The 21,481-nt window shown below is 43.5% G+C and overlaps 1 protein-coding gene across 1 annotated transcript in view; it reads right to left on the minus strand.

Annotated features, from left to right (window-relative positions):
- The window catches only part of EGLN1 (egl-9 family hypoxia inducible factor 1), a 34,147-nt gene extending 13,014 nt beyond the window's left edge, over positions 1-21,133 (minus strand). The window contains exon 1 of the mRNA XM_009092845.4: positions 20,074-21,133. Coding sequence (XP_009091093.3) covers positions 20,074-20,988 — 915 coding nt within the window. The 5' untranslated portion in view covers positions 20,989-21,133. The remainder of the gene's footprint in view (positions 1-20,073) is intronic.
- Positions 21,134-21,481: the final 348 nt, after the last annotated feature.

Genomic DNA, 21,481 nt, shown 5'->3' on the forward strand with positions numbered 1-21,481 from the left:
ATAATTTAGTATGCAAGGCTAGAGAATCAAGTTTTCACACATTTCAACAATGTGAAACTAAAAAAGCTGGAGAGAAATATCAGGTCCTGCAAAGATTTTTTATTAAAAATTCATGCCTTACAGTCATCATCAACTGGAGAACATGCAAGAGAAAAGTAAACTGCTACTTAGCAGCTTAAAAATTAATCAAGGCATTACACATCCTCAAGAGAAGAGAGGAATCTCTAAGTTAGAAACTAAAGAAAAAAAATTGACATGTTGCAGCAGCTTTGAATCGCTGATCTTTTAGCCCTTTCTCCTAATATTAAACTACCACTACATCCATTTGATTTGTCCATTAGCAAAGGAGTTAGGAACCATTATTTTCTTTCACATTTTTCTCTGCCGATATGGTAAACACCCAGCTGCAGAGTGAAGGAAAGAAAACCCCAAATACCCAAACAGAAACCAACAATCACCCAAACTAATAAACCCTGGCTACAGCATACACCTGCTATTTGTGCCATCTTCTTGTAAGAACAGAGTAATCTGCTCTTTCAGGAAAAAACCCAAGCAACTGAAGGCATGGATGACAAACACAGGTCACCCTCTCTTGTATCCTGCCAAGTTTTAACAGCAAAGTTGGAAAGCTTGGCAAAGTGAAGGCAAACCAAACTAAGAACAGAGATGAAAAATGAACTTAGACAGGAAGGGAGAGAGGAAAAACTGAGAGTTGACTTAGCTGCTTACACTATTAATAGAATCAGCACTCAGCTATGTACGTGGATTATATCTTCCATGACCTTCTAGGGAGTTCAGTAACCTGACCTATCCCCCTCCTTCCCAGGCTTTTCAATGCAATGGCCAATACAAGTTTTCTACTTGCTTTGGATAGAACCACATTTCATAAGCGTTCAAAATCAAGCACCATACCATGCCATATACCATACCATACCATACACCATACCATACAACATACCATACCATCAAAAGTTTGGCACAACATATTAATACCCTTTTACATTGCTTATTTCTAACTTGCCAATCAGATGCTGATTTCTCAGACCACATTTGAGAAAAAGCCTTGCTAACTAGCAAATAATTCCTCCTCAAGTCAGGGCCTCATTCCTGTCTTCATTTTTATGTGACATTTACCACGACATTCACTTCAAACATCCTAATAAAGTGACACAAGCCAGAAGGCAGCAGTTTCCATGCTGGTTCAGTGGCCACCTTCAGCTGAGCTCTCTGAGGCCAGTAGAGCCACATGAAGTTGGGATCCAAACAGCCTGAATGTAACCATGATGCCACGGAGAAAAAAACCAGCTCAGGTATTTTTCCCTGTAGCAACAACTAGTTTGGTACTCTCCTTTTACCATTCAATTCTAATTGTCCTCAACAGCAGGACCACACAAAGCTCATTTTCAAGTACCATTCCTTTAATCCATGTATGCCCATAGGCTCTAAGAAACGCTCTTCAGCTCTTGAATCGCTGAAGAAATGTTCATACAAGTCTAGATGATTCATCAGTTCTTATACATGGCACAGGAAAAAACACAGAACTGCAGTTGCTTAAGTCTGATATTCAGGAAATAACTGTGCACATGGGGTGTGCTTAGGCTTTGATGAATACATCTAACAAGTAAGAAATAGGATAGAGAAGATCTTATGAAACTATCAAGCAAGAGGCATTAGCCAGGGAGAAATGGTATTGATTCTCTACATGGGGACAGCAGAAGGCATGTTCCTTGCATGGAGACTTTGACTGAGCCCTGAGGAGAGCATGGTAATTGGGGAAACACATCTCCAAAGGTGAACCCATGAGCAACTGAAACCAGTGCTAAAGACAGACGTAACAGGAAGATCTAAAACACTTCCCAGCTGAAGTTCTCCAGCTCTCACTGCTACTAAACTGAGATAAAAGTGCTTAAACATTAATGAGCTTTTCTGCTCTCCTATAACTCAGCTCATAAAGCTGCAAGTCTCAAATCTCCAAAGGCAAAGAGAGGGTTGAGTCAGCTAACAAACGGCAAGGTAAAAGAAAGATTGTATCTTCTGTAGCACAACACAGTGGCATTTTCCAGGCTGCTAGCCAGGTTAGGTGGGACGTTCCTATTCTCAAAAATTGTGCCAGTTTAACAAAAAGGTGCTGTTTTAAAATTAAGTCAGTGAAGGCACTGAAAATACACCTGCAGTCCTTCAATCTTCTGAAGTTCTAGTTTCCATTAACTTAATCTAACTGCTTATCAGGAAAATAAACTGGAGTTCAAATCTAAAAATGTACACAGAGAGCTGTGCACTGACTTAAATAGAGTAATAATTTAAAAAAAAAGTAGTTTATCTAACATATCTCTGAATACAGACAACGTCTTCAAGTCTAAACCACCTGCATTCCCTAAAAAAAAAAAAAATATATATATATATATATAAGCACATACAAGATATGTCAGTGCTTCAAAGCAGTAATAGCTCCCTCCCCTAAGATTCAATACAACACAATCTGATAGTTTTGATAACAAAGTCTACTGCAAACTTAAAAAAAAAGGTCAACAACACAGAACACACATACAAAAAAATCCCCCAGATATACTTAATTGAGGCTTCCCAAAGAAAGTAGATGGAAAGCACTGCCACCAGAGGCAGAAAGTTCTCTGTTAAAAGCCGAGGAGCAAACACAACACTTGGCTTTAATGCTAGGAAGGGTCTAAAGCATACTTTGATTTGTGTCCGTCTAAATCTGTCCAGAGCATGATTGAATAAGATGACCAATACATTTCAGATTCAAACCACTGTTGAATAATATTAAATATGTTTGTAGAATTGGCAGCCCTCCATGGCTAACTCCCTGTACCCTTCAAGAGAAGCAGACTCATGACTCACTGTTTTGGCGGTGTATAAAAATTTGACAGAGAGGTAAGTCAGTCAACACAGATTTTAAGAGTCTGTTTTTAATTTAACACCATAATTGCTTTGAAATGCTCTGAATAAAACCATTTAGAAAACAAGTACTTTGAAACTTTTTTCCCCAAATGGGGCAGAGCTTTCTGCTCTCGCATAAGAACTACTCAACTTCCTAGTTTCATCACTACCCATTCAAAAGGAACATAGAGCAGCAATATCTTTAGGAACTAAAAATAACAAAACACTAAAGCAAATTAAAACAGTGCACTAAAAGAGTATGAAGTTAAGTCTCATTCAGCTACATCACTTAAAATATATTCTGACAGCACTTTGTGCACACCAGATTTCCAGAGCCAACCAACTGACATCAGCAGGCACACTGATGGCACAGCACACAAAAAAGCATGGTTATCTATTTTTAGATTATTACATATTATCAGTGAATTTTTTCAGTTGTGTAAGATCTACTGGGTAAACAACAACTGAACTCAATCTTAAGGACTCTTTTTCAACCTTAATGATCCTGTGACACACCACCTTAAAGACAAAGCACACACATTAGCCCAAAAACCAAGCTTGGGGACTTCTTAGCACCAGGAGAGGCTGGGAAAGAAGAAACACTAAGGATTAACAGTAGGCAAGAGGGGGTTGCTTTTTGTTTTTCTTTTTAAACCAAACTTTACTGTATTATCTGCAAAAGTAAATGGCTGAGAAATTTGCCATTTAAAGAATGTCCCTCATCATCTCTGCCTTTCTCTCTTCAAAACTCTACATACTGAGAAGCCTAGAATTTCTTTCCCCTAGAGGATAAACCATACACAATCATTTTGCTAACTGCTAGGAGGGAGATTCATTTCTTACTTAAAACTGCAATTTTGTTTCTGTTTTAGGGAATAAAATAGCCACATAAGTGAAATTTAGCTTGTGGAAAGGTATCTTTATATAAATTTGAATGTTGCACAACTGCATGGGAACAGGATTGTGTGTTTAGTACACTATGTTTAGCCAGATACTTGGAAATGCTTCTGCACTGCAAGTTCCATAAGTTAGCAAATGTTAATGTAGTTGCAGTAAAATGTCCAAATCTGGACCTCAGGTACCACCTCTAGATTTTAACCACAGAAAGATTTACTATCATAAACAGTATGCTGAGGACAATTATTTTAAAACAGGTTTTAAGGCTATTTTCAAGGGGACATATATGATTCAGCATGCCCAAACCTCACATTATATGCTATAGCATTCACTCCTAATATTAGAGTCCAGATAATCCTTTGAAATCATTTATAAATTACAGAAAAAGAAGTAACTATGCACTGAAATGCTATTAGACATTATTTATGGAGAGATTTAATTTATGTTAGCACTGCACAGAAATCTAAGGTTTAAAGCCAAACAGCAACGAGCAGTCTGTAATATGCTTTCAAGCCACCTACAATTTAAATGCAAAAAATGCTGACTCTGCCCATGCTATGTTTTATGGGCTTTCACACATAAACTGTCTCGATCCAAGCTTTTCTTTACAATTCCACCACAGTCCAGTAATAGGGCCTCTTTCTCAGCTGGCATAAACAACACTTAGGGGTTCTGTTGTTTTAACCAGATCACCCAGTGTATCCAGTTCGAATGCATGCAGGCATTAAACAAATCTACTGATATTCCAGCTGTCTCAGTTCCCACCAGTCCTTGGGCAAAGCCTTGAGGAATAGCTGAGGCCATGCAGCACTACAGGCTGAACATAAACACCAGGAGCAGGACTGCTGGTGCTGGCATGCCAAGTCGGAAAAGTGACTCCCAAACCCACCCCTTCTCTGTATGTCCCAGCAGAGCCAGCCGTGTCATTTCAGGTTATGGAGGCATTCTGCTGCAAACACGGAGGCTGCACTGGCTCAGTGGAAGGAGAGTGGCTCAGGAATGCAGTGTATTTGCTCTAAGAGCGTGAGGCCTTGTGAGCATGAGAAAGATCTGAACGTACCCAACACTAACTCCAGGGAGTCAAAAACACCTGAGGAAACTGTCTGTGCTAGTCTGGCCGATACAAAAGCCCCACTGTCTTCTGAAATGCCTATTCAACTGACCATACAGTGAGTTTATGTTCATGACAGCAACAAGATCATCTCTAGGTTAGGACCTCCTGCAGAGCTCCTTGGTGATGCTTCAACAGGTTTTTTTTCCCAGTCTCCCCATCAACCATAACCACTGGCCCAGGAGACCAGCGTGATGGAAAAACACATCACTCTCATGCCTTGGAAAAAATAGAACATGCTGCATTATCAACTATAAATTGGTTAAAATGGACCCATCTGGTTTGTTCCAAGTCTGTTTATACTTGGCATTAGGAAGCTGCTATGAAGAAAACCAACCTAATAAAAAAATCTTTTCACTTTTGCCACTATTTCAACAACAAAAATAGTATTCATTAGTGTGTGTGTGTGTATATATATATATATATATATATAATTTTTCACCCTTCTCAAAAGGCAAGTAGGTTTCTCCATAGATTAGTCTTTTCCTGTGAACAACTAAAAAGCCTGTTAATGTTAAGTGAAAAGGGTCCTGTCAATCAAATTGGTTATGACTGTCTTTAACTCAACAAGTGTTGTGGTTAGATGTCACACGCTAACTTCAAATTCCAAATTTTCCACTCTAAAAATCAGAAAGTGACAGAATCCAAACTTCAACACAAAGTGGTGATGTTAGCAAAAAAGCCATGGTATACAAAACCTGAAAGGAACAAGACAGCTCCTCTTTAACAACTTGTCAATGAGACTTTCCCTCCCCAACCCTCTTCTGAGGCATTCAGAAGAACACAGAACCAGGACCTCTCCCCTCAAATGCTCACACAGAAAGTCAAAAAATCTCCACATCAGCTGTGTTAGCATACAGCCAGCACTTACATACTCTTAAACCTTCTTAAAAGCACTGTATTTAGTAAGAAAGAGAAATACACTATTCCACACCCCATCTAGAAATAATTAATTTAAGGGATATGCACACCTCCTTTTTCTTTTTTTTTTTTTTTTTTTTGTGTTTTTGCAGAAAGGTTTATCTGTATGTCCTTTAAAATCCAATCAGCAGAAACTTTCCTGGTAAACCAAAGGACAGCTAGGGCTTTGCAATCTACAGTACCCACTGGGGAGAGATTGTGGGGATTAGCAATAGTAGCCTAGATCAGAGGTGTCACGTCAGTTCCACAGCACATATTTATGCAACCTACATGCAAGATCGGCAGAGCTTAAGTAAAGCCTGTTCTCAGCTTAACGTTGTGCCAATTAAAGAAAAGAAAAGAAGAAAAAAGAGGCAAGAGCATAATGGATGACAAGAAAGTGTTTCCCTCAGTTTGCAAATGACCTGAAACAACTCATACCCAAGCTATGAACTCATCATCAACTCAGGCAACAGCAGTGGAAATTACTGATGGACAGACAACATACAGTGACATGAAAGGAAGATGAAGAAAGAAGACACCAAAAGGACACAGACAAAAGTCTGCATTATTGAAAGGGGGAAAAATAACACCAAGTATCACAAGAACTAAGGAAAAAACAGAACAGCAGCCAACTCTAAAAATCTTAGATTCCAGATTTCTACAGAGTCAACTTCCCCTTCAAGTCAGCAAGCAATCGCTTCAGATTTCAGGATTGGCAGAAATAGTCTTTCAGGCAGAAACTGTGTTTTGAAATAAATTTTCTATATAATTGTTGGAAATAAACAACACGTGTCCTAAAATTTGCATCTAGTATTGCACACTAACACTGGGGAGCAGTTTCTAAATAGGAGACTGCCCTTCAAGAAATTATCGGCAGGCAGCCAACTGATTTGCTAATTTCTGCAATGTGTAGTACAGGGCCCTTTATCTTTATACTAAAGACACTACAGACCCCAAAACTTTTTCTGTATTCTCTCAAAGTCACATTGTTTGAAGATGGGCAACCAAGAAGAGGAAACCTCATGTGAAGCCAGAGAAAGGCTGTAGGGAAGAACAAGGAGGAAGGGGAGGAGTGGGCAAGGACCTGTGGACAGTGGATGCCCTTGCCAATCCTGTGCTGCAATAACAAAGGGAGCAAGCTCCACAGCACGGGTTTTAATTGCGATTACCCTGCTACTAACCCCATGAAATCAAGCTGCAAGCACTAATGAGTGAGATACCTCAGCAGGCCTCAGCTGTAATTGTTTTTGGGTGTCCTCCAGCCCCCTAATGGACCACACCACAAAGCATCTTGGACATCCAAGGTTACTCTCAGCACACAGATTTGCAACCAAAGATAAGAAAAAAGCAGCCGCTCCACACACAGCACTGTGCTCATATCCACCCACTGCGTGCAGAAGGCTGCTCACATCAGCTGTACTCCAGGTAAAATGTTTGCATGGGGGTGGCCTTACAAAAAGCTACTTACCTCTCTGAATGCCTGCTCTGCCCTCAAGCCTATTGATCAATTTATCCCCCTACTTGGAGCACACAAAAATCAGTAAAATGATTGATACATTTTATTTCCAGGATCAATACAAGCAACGTGATATAGCTACCATGAAGACATCAGAGTTACTCCAGAAAACAAGAATTTACTTCCTCTGTAAAGACAATCCTTAATTAAGGGTTCCCAAACAAAGATAACCATTCCTTAAAAATGAAGGCAAGATGCTGAAAAAAAAGAAAGTGTAACAGATTTTTCAAAGGAAAAAAAATTCTCAAAAGGGACTCCATCTTCCTATCTATGGCAAATTCTGTTCCCTACTGAGCTCCTGAAGAATTCCATCACTCTCTCCAGAAAGCTGTTCCCAAAGGGAAGGGGTGGGGGGGGCAGGGAGGAAGGCAGAGGGGTGCAGTGGAATTTTTGCTCTTCAAAGGCAAGTTTTCTCTGGGGTTTTAATATGGAGCTATTCTAAGTTGAATTGCAGAACTCGAAGTCTCAATGGTGAGGAAGCATCATTTATTACTAGCTTTGTCTTTCAGTGGGTGTGTTCCTTCAAAGTAGCAGGATGTGAGTGTAGAAAGAGTAAAAGACACAGTAAAAACCAGAAATATGCAAAATCCGAGTTGCTATATGAGACAATTAAACTGAAAATAAAGCTAGTTGATAGTATCTTCATCTACATTGCATGTCCTGCAGTGGAATATTATTTTCCATGTTTACAAGGTCCTTTATAAAGCTATAGGACTAAACAGGTAAAAATAATGTATGTTTATCTTATTACCTCTTAAAATATAATTTTGGCATAGCCTTGGCTCATGAGTGGGACAACTCCCATTTTCTATTTTCACTAAGGAAAATGACAAAGTCAGGACTCCAGTATAGGAACTCCTGTGTTATTCTTGAGTCTGTGCCAGGTGTTAGGAGGCCTTCAAGAGTCATTACATGTCATTTTGTCCAAGCTATAGCAGAGATTTAATGCAAATTTACTCAACCCATTAATTTTAATGCAAACATTGAACATTTTAAAATATATAGCACTTGAACAATGGATCTTACTTCCAAGGCATTTTGTAATAACGGAACAGGCAAAGGAAAGACCAATAAAGTAGTAAATTCCAGTTGCAACTTCACTACAGCAAACTAACTTCCTTTTAGTGAAAAATGGGGTGTTACCAGAAGGATTCCCAGACAACCTGTACTATTTCTGTATGACCTGGGAAACAGGGGTGAAGGAGCAGAGGGATGGTGTTTACCTGCAGTACCTAAATACGCTGCAGGCCCTCCCAGCCCTGGCTGCAAAGAGGCACAGGGAAGGGTGTAAAATGGTACCAGCTGCCTAAACAACAAAACAGGAGGTGAAATTCAGGAAATAGTAAGTGCAAAGAAATACCCCTTGGGGGAAAAAGAAAAAAAGCTTTCTTATACGGTGGTGTCTTCTAAACTGGATACCATCACTTTAGAAAAAAAATTCAGTACATACAGGCTGTTCTCCCAAGAACTTCACGTCAGCACAGCAGAGGAAGCAACTGAAGTGTCATAAATCACTAAAGAAGGAAAGGTAACACAGAATACATCACCCTGCCAGCATACAAAATCAGGATATATTCGTACATTAAATACTGTGCTTCTGCTTGCCTTACCTTGATCAGCATAACCAGAAAAGCTGCACAGAAGTGCAGCAGGAATAACTAGAATAATGAAACAGTACCCACTGGATAAAGACAAAAATGACTGCAATTTTTCAATTTAGGAGGGAAAGCGTGTCAGCTGAAAAAATGCATGCAAGCAAGTGCCAGACTTTTTTAAAGAATATGACAAGTAAACTACTGGGAAGTGAGTTTTCACAATACAGTCCAGAGACACTGAAATCACCATCAGTGGGTTTTAAACAAAAGGAAGTTCCTTTTCCATCTAATCAAACTGCAGGACTCGCTGTTACAGGATGTTGCAGAGGCCAAAAGTACAAATGGCTTTTAAAACAAGATTACAAAAATTAATGGCAAATGTATCCATCCATCTGCACGTATTACAGAGAGTGGTCTAGATACAACCTCTGTCTCAGAGCTCCTCAATTGCCAGAAGTCAGTGGTATATGAGAACATAACTTATGTACACTTTGAAGCTTTAAATACTGAACAATTATTGATTATTTACAACAACTACATAACAGATGGCAAATACTTGTGTGAAACAGACATTTGATAAAGGAGAACTCCCACTGAGGAAACACAAGAAGGCAGCCTGCTAGAACCTAAACCAAATTAGCCAGAATGCAAAAAGAGTTAGTTTTGAGCAGGGTGGGTCTTCAGCATCTGAACAATAAGAACAAATGGCTTTAAATTTTAGGGTTTTTTTTCACTAAGACTGGGTAGTCCTCTAAAATGCTTAGCTTTAACCCACAATTCATGGCCTAGCATCTAGTTCATCCAGAAGGTCACTTCAGATGAACACAACTCCATCTGGCTTCAATTTACCACTAGATATATGGTAGGGATGGCCAAGCTGACACTCCCGAGAGGCACACGGCTCTTATCTCTCTCACACAGTCCTTGCGGAGGACAGGCCATTGACAGGGTGCCTGCGACTGCCGTACCTGGCAGAGAGCAGCAACTGAGGCAAGCCTTGGTCTCTGCACCCCTGCTGGGGCAGGCAGCCTCTCTCAGCACCTGCTCCTTCTCCCTCCCCTCTACCGCAACAGGAAAGGAACACACTGCTGCAGAACAAGGTCCCCAGGGGAGCACAGGCGAGATGGGAGCAGGCAGGAGCAGCAAGTATGTGTGGGGAATAGAGATGAAAGAAAATGACTATAAAGTAGATGGAAGAGGTAAGGATCATAACTTGAGAGCGGCAGTATTTTATTCATTCAACAGCCTGGCAAAATACGTAAGCCTGACTCTTACCAGTTCAAATGTTCCCTCGCCACACTTTTTTTTTAATACGGAGTGGGTGGAATTTTTCGTAAGTAAAACAAAACTGAAATGTACCAAAAGGAATATTTGGCCAGATGTTTGTTACAAAAAAAAAAAAAAAAAAAAAAAGTAAAAATATGTGAATTATTAAAAGTAAAAGCACTTTTTGGTAGTTTGTGGCTTTGAAACAGCATATTTCATTTTTCTGTCTGTCTTGCAAGAAAAAGATAACTATACCTGTTGCACTATGCCTTCTCAGTACAGAAGTGGACTCAAGATCATATGTAACTTTAAAGTAATTTTGGAGAGAAAGTATGAATCCCTTACAGGCAACTGACTTTAATTTCTTAAACATTTGCTTAAATCAGTCTTGTGGAGTGTACACATGCTTAGTATTAGCAAGCTTTGCTAGGAAAGGACTGTGCTATGAGCATATGCACACATGAATGGAAAAACAGGCAACTTGGGAGAAAAGAGGAAAGAGGCAGCAGCACAGACTGAGTAAAAGTGACCACCTGGATGACCAAAAGGGATCCAACACAGGAATATTTCAAACAGTTACATTACTGGCATATTTGACCACAATGATCTTTTAGGGAGTGAATGACACTAGCAGGAAGACAGACTCCTGGTAACTTCATTCAGAGATGCAATAAGCAGGACTTATACTGACAGTGCCATTGCTGGGAAAAATATTTTAACAGATTGCAAAATTTGGCAGTCACCTCTGGAGGTCACATGCTCTAGCCCACTGCTGAGACGGGGGGCACCCAGAGCAGGCTGGGTGACCACTGATCAGGTTTTGAGTATCTCCAAGGATGAAGACTCCACAATCTCTGTAGCAAACTGCTTCTTGGTTCATCACAATGGAAAAAGCATTTATTTCATTTCAATGGAATTTCTTGCATCTCAGCATACCCACTGCCTTTCCACTGAGCACTGCTGCCAAGAGTCTGGATCCCTCTCCTTCACTCCTCCTGTCAAGTATCTGTATACACTGGTATGGTCCCCTCACACCTTCTCCTGTGCCACATAAATAGTCCCAGCTCTCTCAGCATCTCCCTATATGACCTGAAAGACCAAATCCTCCACTATGAACAGCACTACTGCCTGGCTGATGCACTGTCATAGAGGGGCTAAGGCACACACAAATAAGGTTAAGCCAAACAGAGGTACAATTCAGCCAGCGTCTATTTCACTGGGCATCATCCAGAGTGCCAGCCGAAAAGGAGTCAGTTTAAGAAGCCCTTATCAACTGGCCCCAGTCTCCTTTCTCACAGCAGTAAGGCTGCATGCCAGCTGCCTGAACAACAATGCGGCAACCACAGAAACTGGAAGGGCCCAATGCCTTCAGCAGAGAACAGACCACACACTGTTCCAATACAGCAGAAGCTGTTGAGGGATCCTGGCACCCATGGCAAGGTTTAGCTGCTTGAACAGATGCTTGAACAAGACAGAGAGCAGCAACAAGAAAGATATGTTATTAACCATTGATAAACTACTTTGGAAACCTTACACATGTTGCATCCCTGGACTTTTTCACAGTACAGAGAACTTAAACATATGAGGATTGCTGCCTCAAAGTTGGGACAAGTCTAATCTATAGCAATTTAAATTCCACATTACCACAATGGTCAGGTAAACTACTATTGAAACATTTTTGTTTCATTTGACAAGTAATGTCAAGACTGTTATAAACTATATAACTGCAGCCGTCTGACCTGCTCAAGCAGGAAGATAACAGACCCTGGCATACCAGAAGGGCAGCAAACCACAGCAAGACTATGCCCAGCAGAGAATCCTATAGCCTCTGCCAACTCACCGAGAATTTCAAGCTATCAACGGAACAAATTGATGTGAATTGATAATACAAGCTCTTCCTGGAAACGGATTTAAAATATCTTCATACAAAAAGACAAATCAAACAAAACAAACAAAACCCAGGAAAAATAAACCAAACCAAACAAACACATATCAGGCCCTAATGTCTTCAGCATTTAGTACATTTTTTAACTTGACAGTCAATGCAACAATTTCTCCATCCTGCTAGGACCAAAAAAAAAAAGCCCAAAAAAACAACAACTCCCTCACCGCATTCATCTTTGTATCATTTTCAACATCATGTTTGTTTTTGCTGAAACAAAGCAAGGCAGTCTCAGGCTTTGCTCTCACCGCAGCACATTAAGGTGACACAGTATCATCTCCTCAAAGGTGTACATAATTTCAACAATGCAGAATGCCTTCATGATCAAACTATGTGCTCTAAGCTGGTCTGAGCCTAAATTAATGCACATAATTAATCCTTGGGTATTAAATAACCTTCTTCTTTAGGCCCCATTAGTTACCCTACAGGTATGGACTTCATCTCTTTGTCAGAGCACTGTGCACACAACATATCGATAACCACCCTACCTCCACACACAACCTCTGCCCAGACGTGCAGGCATGCACATTTCTACCCGATTCCTATTTATAACATCATGTGCTAACAAAAATACTCTCAAGCAGTTTTAAGTTAAATACCAAAGAACAAGAAAGTCTTCAAGTGTAAGCAGCTGTTACGTGCATAAAAGCATTGCTCTATTTTTGACAGACACTGCCCTGGAACAGCGAGTGGATTTTGACCTGAAGCTTACGACTGCCACTTACCAGCTAATTCTGGCACAAGCCTGCACTGGAAATACGCCTGACCACCCATCTTAACCAACAACCTTCAGAACCTCAAAGGAGTTTGCAAGGATTTCATCAGCACCAAATGACTTTCCCAAAAGGCTTTAAAGACTAGCATTAGTCCTCCTTCTGAAGGCTCTAAGTAAGTCACAAATGCAGAAGACAAAAAGGGTATCATAAATAACAATTATTTCACTCAGTAATAACTGCAAAGTCAAATAACTCTACTGTTCTATTCACTAAAAATACTGCTTTCAAACTGTTTTCTTAGTGGAGCGTAAAAAACATGCCAATGAATAAAGAACTTGATTTGATATAATCTGAGTATGCTGATTTCCAAAAAAACACTTTTACAGTCCTTGCATTGTTTGCAGTCACTCCCCCACTGAAAAGTAACAAAATACAGCTGCACAAGAGCCAGGGAACCCCACGAGTGTCCTAATGAGGAATTCACTAACCAACCCACTCACAACAGTCCCAAAATTAATTTTTACACTGATAAAAATGCTGTCTTTGTACAAGAGCTCTCTCAGGAGCCTAAAGAGAAATTATTTAGTCTCCGGATAGTCAAGAAGAAATTTTTGCTTTATATAGAGTATCCGTTTCCCTTTTATAACAAGTTTACTTTCTGCTGCAGGAGAAAGCTTTCATTTAAACTCCAAGTACACTATGTACATACCTAGAGGTACAAACATGTATACTAGCACCCAGTACAAGTAACACAGAAGCAACTAGAAAGACAGCATCCTGCAAAATTCCAATAGCAACCTAGCCTGTTCAAGCCAAGATCCACTAGATATTAATCAAGACAGGCTATCCAACTGAATTACAAATCTAATGAACACGGTAAATACCACAGAAGAGAGTAATATGCTGCCAATTTATTTTTTCAGGAAATAGCTAGCAGCCTATTCAGAAATTAGGCACCATTTAGAAAAAAGGAAAACATCTCTCAACCAACCAGTCAAGGTTACTGATACAACAAACCCAGGGATCTGAGAACTGCCGTTCAGACAGTCCTATGACTTGGCAGGACATCACTTGCAAAGAATTTCAGTCCAAGAGGCCACAGGGAAGGGAAGACAGCTCTTCCTCTCAAGCTATACAACTATGAGAAGCATCCCTCTTGATTCTTAGTATTAAATGAGCCCATTCTGTGCAGAAGAGACAGCACAGAACATCAAAGTAGCAACAGAGTCAAAAAATCATTGATATCACTGACAGGAAAAAATTAATTATCCACAGGGTACCGAAATCACTGATGAGCACAAACTACAATGCTACAGGTTCCTTATCTCCAGAACAGTAGACTAAAAAAATGTGAACTCTAGTTACAGTCAAAAATGGCTTGGAAAAGCAAGAAGAACAAGCACTGGAGCAAACACAAGGGGACGGGGCTGAGCAGGAACCTTCCTTACCAGCAGCAAACAGAAGCCAGCTGCAGCGCACTGTTTATGGCAGATGACACCAATCCAGCTCTCTCTTGAAACAGAGGTCAAGAACATCTTTTATGCTAATAAAACTCTAGAAAAAGGGATAGGAGCAGCCAATAAAGCTTAAGAGCAGGTTGATTTTGAAGCTGGGAGCATGGGGGAAACCAATTTTCATTTGGAGAAAATACATGTTTCCTCTGTACATGCTATATGGGATCACCTAGTGGGTAGACAAGCAAAGCTTCTGTATGAAATTGTTGTAAGAAAGATTCTTAGAGGACAGACGTGTGTGTTTCTGATGGCAAGAACCAAACCTCACACTGACACAAAAGAGCAAAAAGAGAAAAGTTAAGAAACAAAAAAAATACATAGCTAGCAAAGATTTCTTAAACTGTATTTGAATCTTCAAGGGCAAATTTTGGGAGAATCAGACTCAAGTGCTAAACTAAGGCTGTAGTTTGGCAAACACTTTAAACTGGCATAAATTTGCATTGCTGCTGAAAGAAAAGTCTCACCATCTGCCAGTCCTCTGTGCCAGCACAAACATCCGAACACTGAACCAGGAGCACTTCTTTTGCCAGTTTATTTTTCAGATGGATCAGTTCCCCAAACCAGTTCACAGGATGGCCATGTAAATACTTGTGCTGGCAAAGAAGAGTGACTACTCCAGCACTACGAGCCCAAAATGTTCATTGAACTACAGCCTAACACACCGGGGTGTGGAGAAGTTCTAGCAGTCACAGGTGGTGCTCCCCACCCTTGGACACACTATATTCATACCACACTTTGAAGTTGTGATCACCACACAGCTGCCCTCAGAAACCAGCATATCTCTGTAATTTTCTCTAATAGAAGAACCTGTCAGAATCACAGCAATGCTAAAGTAGGCTGTAAACAAGAGTATTTTCTGGATGTTGCTGAGCTTTTCCATCAAAAGATCATTTGAAGGAGAAACCCCAGTCACTCTTCTGATCACCTCCTTCACCTGGGACCCAAAAAGCTTGTACATAAGGAAAAAAAAAATGAAAACTATAGTTGTCACATGTCAGGGCTCTACTCCCAACAGGGATTTAAGAACTGCATGTGGGCTGTTGTGTATCCATGGATCACCACACAGTCCTTTGCAGACAGCACACTCATCTACAAGAAAACAAAATCACCAAGAGAAGCGCTGCTGTCAGGGAAACAACTAACAGATTAGGACGAGCATCGGTCATGTTCTGTATCAAGGTCAAGCAACACAAGTGAGTACTGGGAGATTGAGAGAGACCTATCCACACTTTCCCACAACCCAGTGGCAAATTGAAGGCCATACATGAGGTCAATCACTAGGAAGCAATTAGATCAGTAAGTTTTCTACCAAGAAATAATTTTGAGGTGTGATAGTGAAACGATCTCCAGAATGATACAGGAGGATCAGTGTAATCACACATGCCACAAGTGAACTGCAGGAAAGTCCCCACTTTACAGACATTCTTAAGCCCAGATCTCCAGTCACAGATCTTCAACCAGAGCAGGACTAACCCGAGCTGCACACCTGTCCCTGTGATTTCTTTCCTTTCTTCTAACACAGTTTTGGCATCACCATCACTTTCCAGTACCTGCTTGGTTGCCAAGTCCTTATTCACCCTTATCTTTCATTGTCTTCTTATTGCCACACATGCTTACAGTTATATTTTGTAGAATGAGATACAGTGGAAAGAACACCCATAAATCTTACTTTTCCTTGGTAATATTAATCCAACATGTTTGTAGAAAAGCTGCAACATAAATAAGTGGCAAGAGCAGAGAGCCTCTTCTGTCCAGTTTATAAAAAAGCTAACAGCAGGGTAGAAGATGCACTCACTCTTAGAGAATTATTTTCTAAAGGAGCATTACTAACTTTGAGAGAATCTAATTTAATAGGGCACAGTCAGACTAGTCTTAATCTAGGGTCCTCTACGTCTTCAGAAAACTCCAGGATCTCCAGCGTAAGAGATAAGCAATTGACAGAAAAAGCAGGAAAGCAAGTTTGCACGATATGTAACAAATAAAGAATTTTTTTAAGCTACAGGTGTCTGAGAAGCAATGGGTGCCACTAGCATATTAGCAGAGAGAGGAGAGCATTAAAATGCAGCAAATTGAACAGGATTGGTCTCCTAACAGGTTTTTAGAAGTAGGAATGAAAGAAAAACTAAAGGGATGCAAGAGGGCCTGTCAAACTGTCTATTTTAATGTCCTTGCAACAAAAGGCAGAGGGTAGGGTTTAGGAGACGGCTGGCACTGGGTGTAATGGTGAGCAGAAAGAAGAATAGCTGATGGATCAGATGTCTGGTTATATGGTGATTATTAGGAACACAGTCCACAACTGGGAAGTCACAGTATGACTCCAGGACCAGTAAATGATGTAAGCTTCAGATCAGAGAGTCCACAAAACAGGAAAGAAAAAGCTAGCAAAAAAATCATAAACCTGACACCACCCCTAACCCCCTCTTCATGCTCCGTATGGGGAAGGAAGAAAAACCATCTCAGCTGGGGTATGATTCAGGACAATTTCTTTTCCTGATTTTGATGACCAGACTTTTACCTCCACTAGTTACATAAGAACAGGACAGGCAAAAACCAGAAATACATGCATGTACAAATGTGGCAACTGATAAGACAAAGAAAAAAAAAGGGGATTTATGAAAAGATGAAAGAAGTAAAAACTAGAAAGCAACAGGAAGTAGGAGAAAGACACTAGAGCTCAAATATGCACGTATTTACCACTGTCTGCTAGAGAAAAGAAGGAAGCAGAGTCTGGAAAGAAAGAGAACAAAAGCAAGGAATGCAGTAAGTCAGGACTTCCAAGATGAGTAAATAGTTAGCCACTCTCTTATACCTGCTGCCCTCTCCACACACCTCAAAGGTACCTGGCTAGTTTATAACAAGTGCTGTATAGATGTTTTTCAGGCTGGAGAGTAATTTGCTGACACTCGGGACTAGGTAGAACCACATCAGTTTAGGCAGATCAGTTCTAGGTGGCCCAGGTAACCTAGAGAAAACACCTATCAGAGACTTAAAAATATAAAATCTCAGGTCACAATCAACATTTTACCTTATTTCATGTTCTCTGCCTTAGTGGACTGGCCCTGGTGAATGTAAATGTTTGAATTAGATCCTATTAACATAACAGCTTTTTCCCTGACAGGCAGATTTACAAGCCAAGAGATTCAGGATATATATATTACCTCAGACCCATTTCTTCTTGTTTTTTCATACACTGCTTCTAGACAGCTGAAGTGCACTTCAATAGACACTTGCCACAGAAGTGATGGCAAGTTCTAAGCCAACATCACCAGTGGGTTACAAGTTATATGGTTACAATACAAATTATTTGAAGTGATACTCTGGGTATCATCTGCTTCTGTTTATTCAACTCTGAAGTAAATATTTAAATATTTGAGAGTTAATGACAGTTTTCATTCTGCTTTTGCTGGCATTCTAGAGAACTGAGCTTTCCTGCACACTAAAAGCACTGTCTTTTGCAGGGAAATAAGCAAGGGAAAGCAAGAAGACAAAGTAATGCATTTCTGTGCCACCAAGACTAAAGTACTGTGCTCTTACTGATCTGATCCCTACACCTGTTCCAATTTCCCAAACAGAGGGATTTCAAAAACCAAGCAGGAACATAAAATACAGTGGTCCAGGAATTACAGGCGTGCTTGAGGATTACAATTCCAAAAGCCTTGGCACCTATTTTTTACAGAAGCATACCACTGCACAGAAAAACAGAAGAAGTATTCCTTTTTGCTACATAAAACTGAAATCCAGCAAAACCACTGATATTTTTAGAGTGCAAGTTTGAAGCCTTGAGGAGCTTTAAGACTGCCTGAAAGATAAGTTGGCTTAGAAAAGTCCTGCAGGAATCTAAGAGGACTCTACACCATGTTCCCATTGAAATGTTTTAGCACAGTACTGGTTCAACTGAAGAAATGCAAAGACAGCATTGCAAAGAAAAAAAAATTCCCACCCTCTTTTCTTTATCAAGGGAGTTTCCCGTGCCCTGAACAAATCCAGGGCTGTTTTTTGCTGTCCAGTTTCTCCCTCCCTTCTTCCCTCCCTCCCGCAGCTTCCTACCAGCTGAGATCCTGCAGCTGCAGCAACAACAGTCCATCTGTGACAGTGCAACCACCTCGGCAGGATGACTCCTACCATTTCACTGGCTTCCTTATGCTTTAACAGAGGTAGCAAAGTCTGAAGGGGCTTCACCCCTCTTTTTTTTTTTTTTTTAATTAAACTGAAAAGATACTGATGAATATTCATTACTAGTTCTCTACTAAGAGCATGAATTTTATTTAAAGGACTGGAAGGGAATCGCAATTAGGCTAATACAATGGGAGATTTTGACTCAGTTCTCAGGTCTCGAAATAGAGCTAAAGAGTAAGATTTTTGTGGAAAAGTGACTTAATGAGAGTAAAAGAAAAATTCTGCCCAAAGCCACCCTGCTCCATGGCTGTGATTCCACTGCCTGCCACAACACCCATCTGCCAGAGTGCCTCACTGTAACTCACGGGATTATTGTGCCACCGGGGCACTCACTGATGCAGGTCTCCTGACCACATTTTTAAGTCCTGCACCTGGCAGGCCACATCCTGAGCCAAGGTTTACCAAAACCCGGCACATTTATGCCTACAAACGCTGTGCACAAGTGGTTCCACCCTCTTCAGCCAGCGCCACTGCCGGGACACCTCACAACCAGCCCCCTGCTTCCCGAGGCTGGTCAGAGCTGTCTGACCAGCGTTTTTCGGGAGACCACGAAGAACTCCGATTTCGATACTCATCACCTGGGAGCGGATAAGCTCCCAGGTCAAGGAGTTTTTAACAAAACGCAGGCAAATAAAGAAGATCACCTTTTTTACCTGCAAACAAACCCTTTCGCACCTTCCCGGTAGAGAGCGATCTCCAGGCTGCCCGCGGGACAGCAACCCGCCCGTCGAGGCCGCGGCCCAGATCCGCTGGGGGTCCCTCCACGGCCGGGCGTGGGTCACAGAACTGTGAGAGTTGGAAACCCCTGGAGATCATCCAATGTAACCCTCCTGTCCAGGCAGGGTCACCTCGAGCAGATGACACAGGAAGGCGTCCAGGTAGGTTTTGAATGCTTCCAGATAGAGACTCCACGACTTCCCTGGGCAGCCTGTTCCAGTGCTCTGCCTCCCTCAACATAAAGAAGTTCTTCCTCTGGTTGAGGTGGAACTTCTGGTGCTTTAGTTCATGGCAACTGCTAATTGTCCTGTCACTGGACAACACTGATGTATCTGGCACCGTCTTTCTGACATCAACTTCTGAGATATTTACATACATTAATGACATCCCTTCTATCCTCTTTTCACTAGACTAAAAGGGCTCAGCTCCCGCACTCTCTCTTCATGACAGAGATGCTCAAAACCCCTAATCATCTTTGTGACCCTCTAGAGAAAGAAAGGAGCTTCTTTCTCATACTGAGGAGCCCAGAACTGAACACGACTCGCAAGTATGAGCCGGCCCTGGGGAGCGGAGCGGCAGCGGGCGCACACACACAGCGCAGCCCCGCATAGGCAGCCGCACGGACAGACAGACAGCCGGACGGACGTGCGCACACGCACGCAGCCCCGCAGACAGCCGCACACGTGCGCGCACACACGCCCGCACCCGGGGAAGCGCCGGCTCCAAGGCCCCGCTCCCGCCCCCCCGCTACAACCCCCCCGGTAGCAGGAGCAGGGTGAGGCCGGGCACCGGCGGTCCCAGCTCCCTCCCTCACTCACTCACTTTCGTCCTGCCGTTGATTTTGTAGTTGCCCAGCTTTCCATTACAGTGTCGGATGAGATCGTCCATGCTGTTCATGAGGAGCCGAATGGTCTGGCAGCCCGGCTCCTTGCCCTCCACCCAGGTGATCTTGTCGCCGCGAATGTCCTTGGAGGAGTCGCTCTTCTGGCTGACGAGCTGCCCGTCGGTGAAGCGGCCGGTGTGGTGGAGGGCCCGCACTTCCTCGGCCACCAGCCCGCCCAGCTCCTTGCCGAGGAAGTCGTCCACCACACAGATGCCGTGCTTGTTCATGCAGGGCACGATGTACTCCAGCGCCAGCCGCTGCGGCACCAACGACTTGGTCTGCCCGTTGGGGCGCAGCGCGGTCCCACCGGGACCCGCCTGCACGCCGCCCGGGTACAAGTTCGACTTGTCCCGGTACAGTAGCACTGCCTCCCCGGAGGGCGACGGGGACTGGGCTGCGGCCGAAGCCTCCGCCTCACCGCCGGCAGCTGCAGCAGCGGCGGGGACGTGATTGTTAGTCAGCGGGGCGGCCTCGGCGGGGGCCTCCGGGGACGGCGGCGCTGCGCCCTTCCCGACCCCCGCCCGGCTGCCGCTGCCCGCCGCGGCCCCGCCGTGGGCGCGGGGCGGCGAGGGGTGCCCGCCGTGGGGCTCGGTAGCGCCCCCTGCCGCGCCGGCCGCTGCAGCACCGCCGCCGCGGCAAATCAGCTTGTGCTTCTTCCAGTCCTGGCGCTGGTGCTCCTTGCTGCAGTAGAAGGAGCTGCGGCAGCGCCCGCACCGCAGCAGGTTCTCCATCTTCCCGCACAGCTCGCAGTATTGCCGGTCTCGCTCGCTGCTGCTGCTGCTGCCGCCGCTGCTGCCGCTGCCGCTCTCGCCCTGGCCGCCCTGACCGGCGCCTCCGCCGCTGTCATTCGCCATGGCGCTGGTGGTGCCGCCGCAGCCCCGCTCCGCCGGGTCGTATTATGTAAGAAGGCGGGCGGGAGCGGCGCTAACGCGGGCCCCCGCCCGGCCGCGCGGGGAAGGAGCGCTTACTGCATCATGGCCGCCCGGCTCCGGCTCCGCCGCGGCCCCCTCCGCCTCCGCCGGCCCGCGGCCTCCTCCAGCGCGCGGAGGCCCGCGCCGCCCTCCCTGCGCCGCTAACGTTGCTTAGCGCCGCCTCATCGCCGCCCCACCGGCGGCGGAACGGCCGAGGGGGAGCGGAGCGGCGCGGTGCGGGGCTGCACTCCGCTCCCCGCCGGCCTCTCTGCCCGGTGCAGCACGGGCCGGCGCCGCCGCCGCCTCTACCCACCGCGCCTCCGCCGCTCTGCCGGGGCGAGGAGGAGGAGGCGCCACTCCAGAGGCCCGCTGTGCACGTACGCCACTTCCAGCCCGCCAGAGCCGCCGGCGCGTCAGGCGGGCGTGGCCGGGCGGG

Source organism: Serinus canaria, chromosome 3 (assembly GCF_022539315.1).
Source record: "Serinus canaria isolate serCan28SL12 chromosome 3, serCan2020, whole genome shotgun sequence".
NCBI lineage: Eukaryota > Metazoa > Chordata > Aves > Passeriformes > Fringillidae > Serinus > Serinus canaria.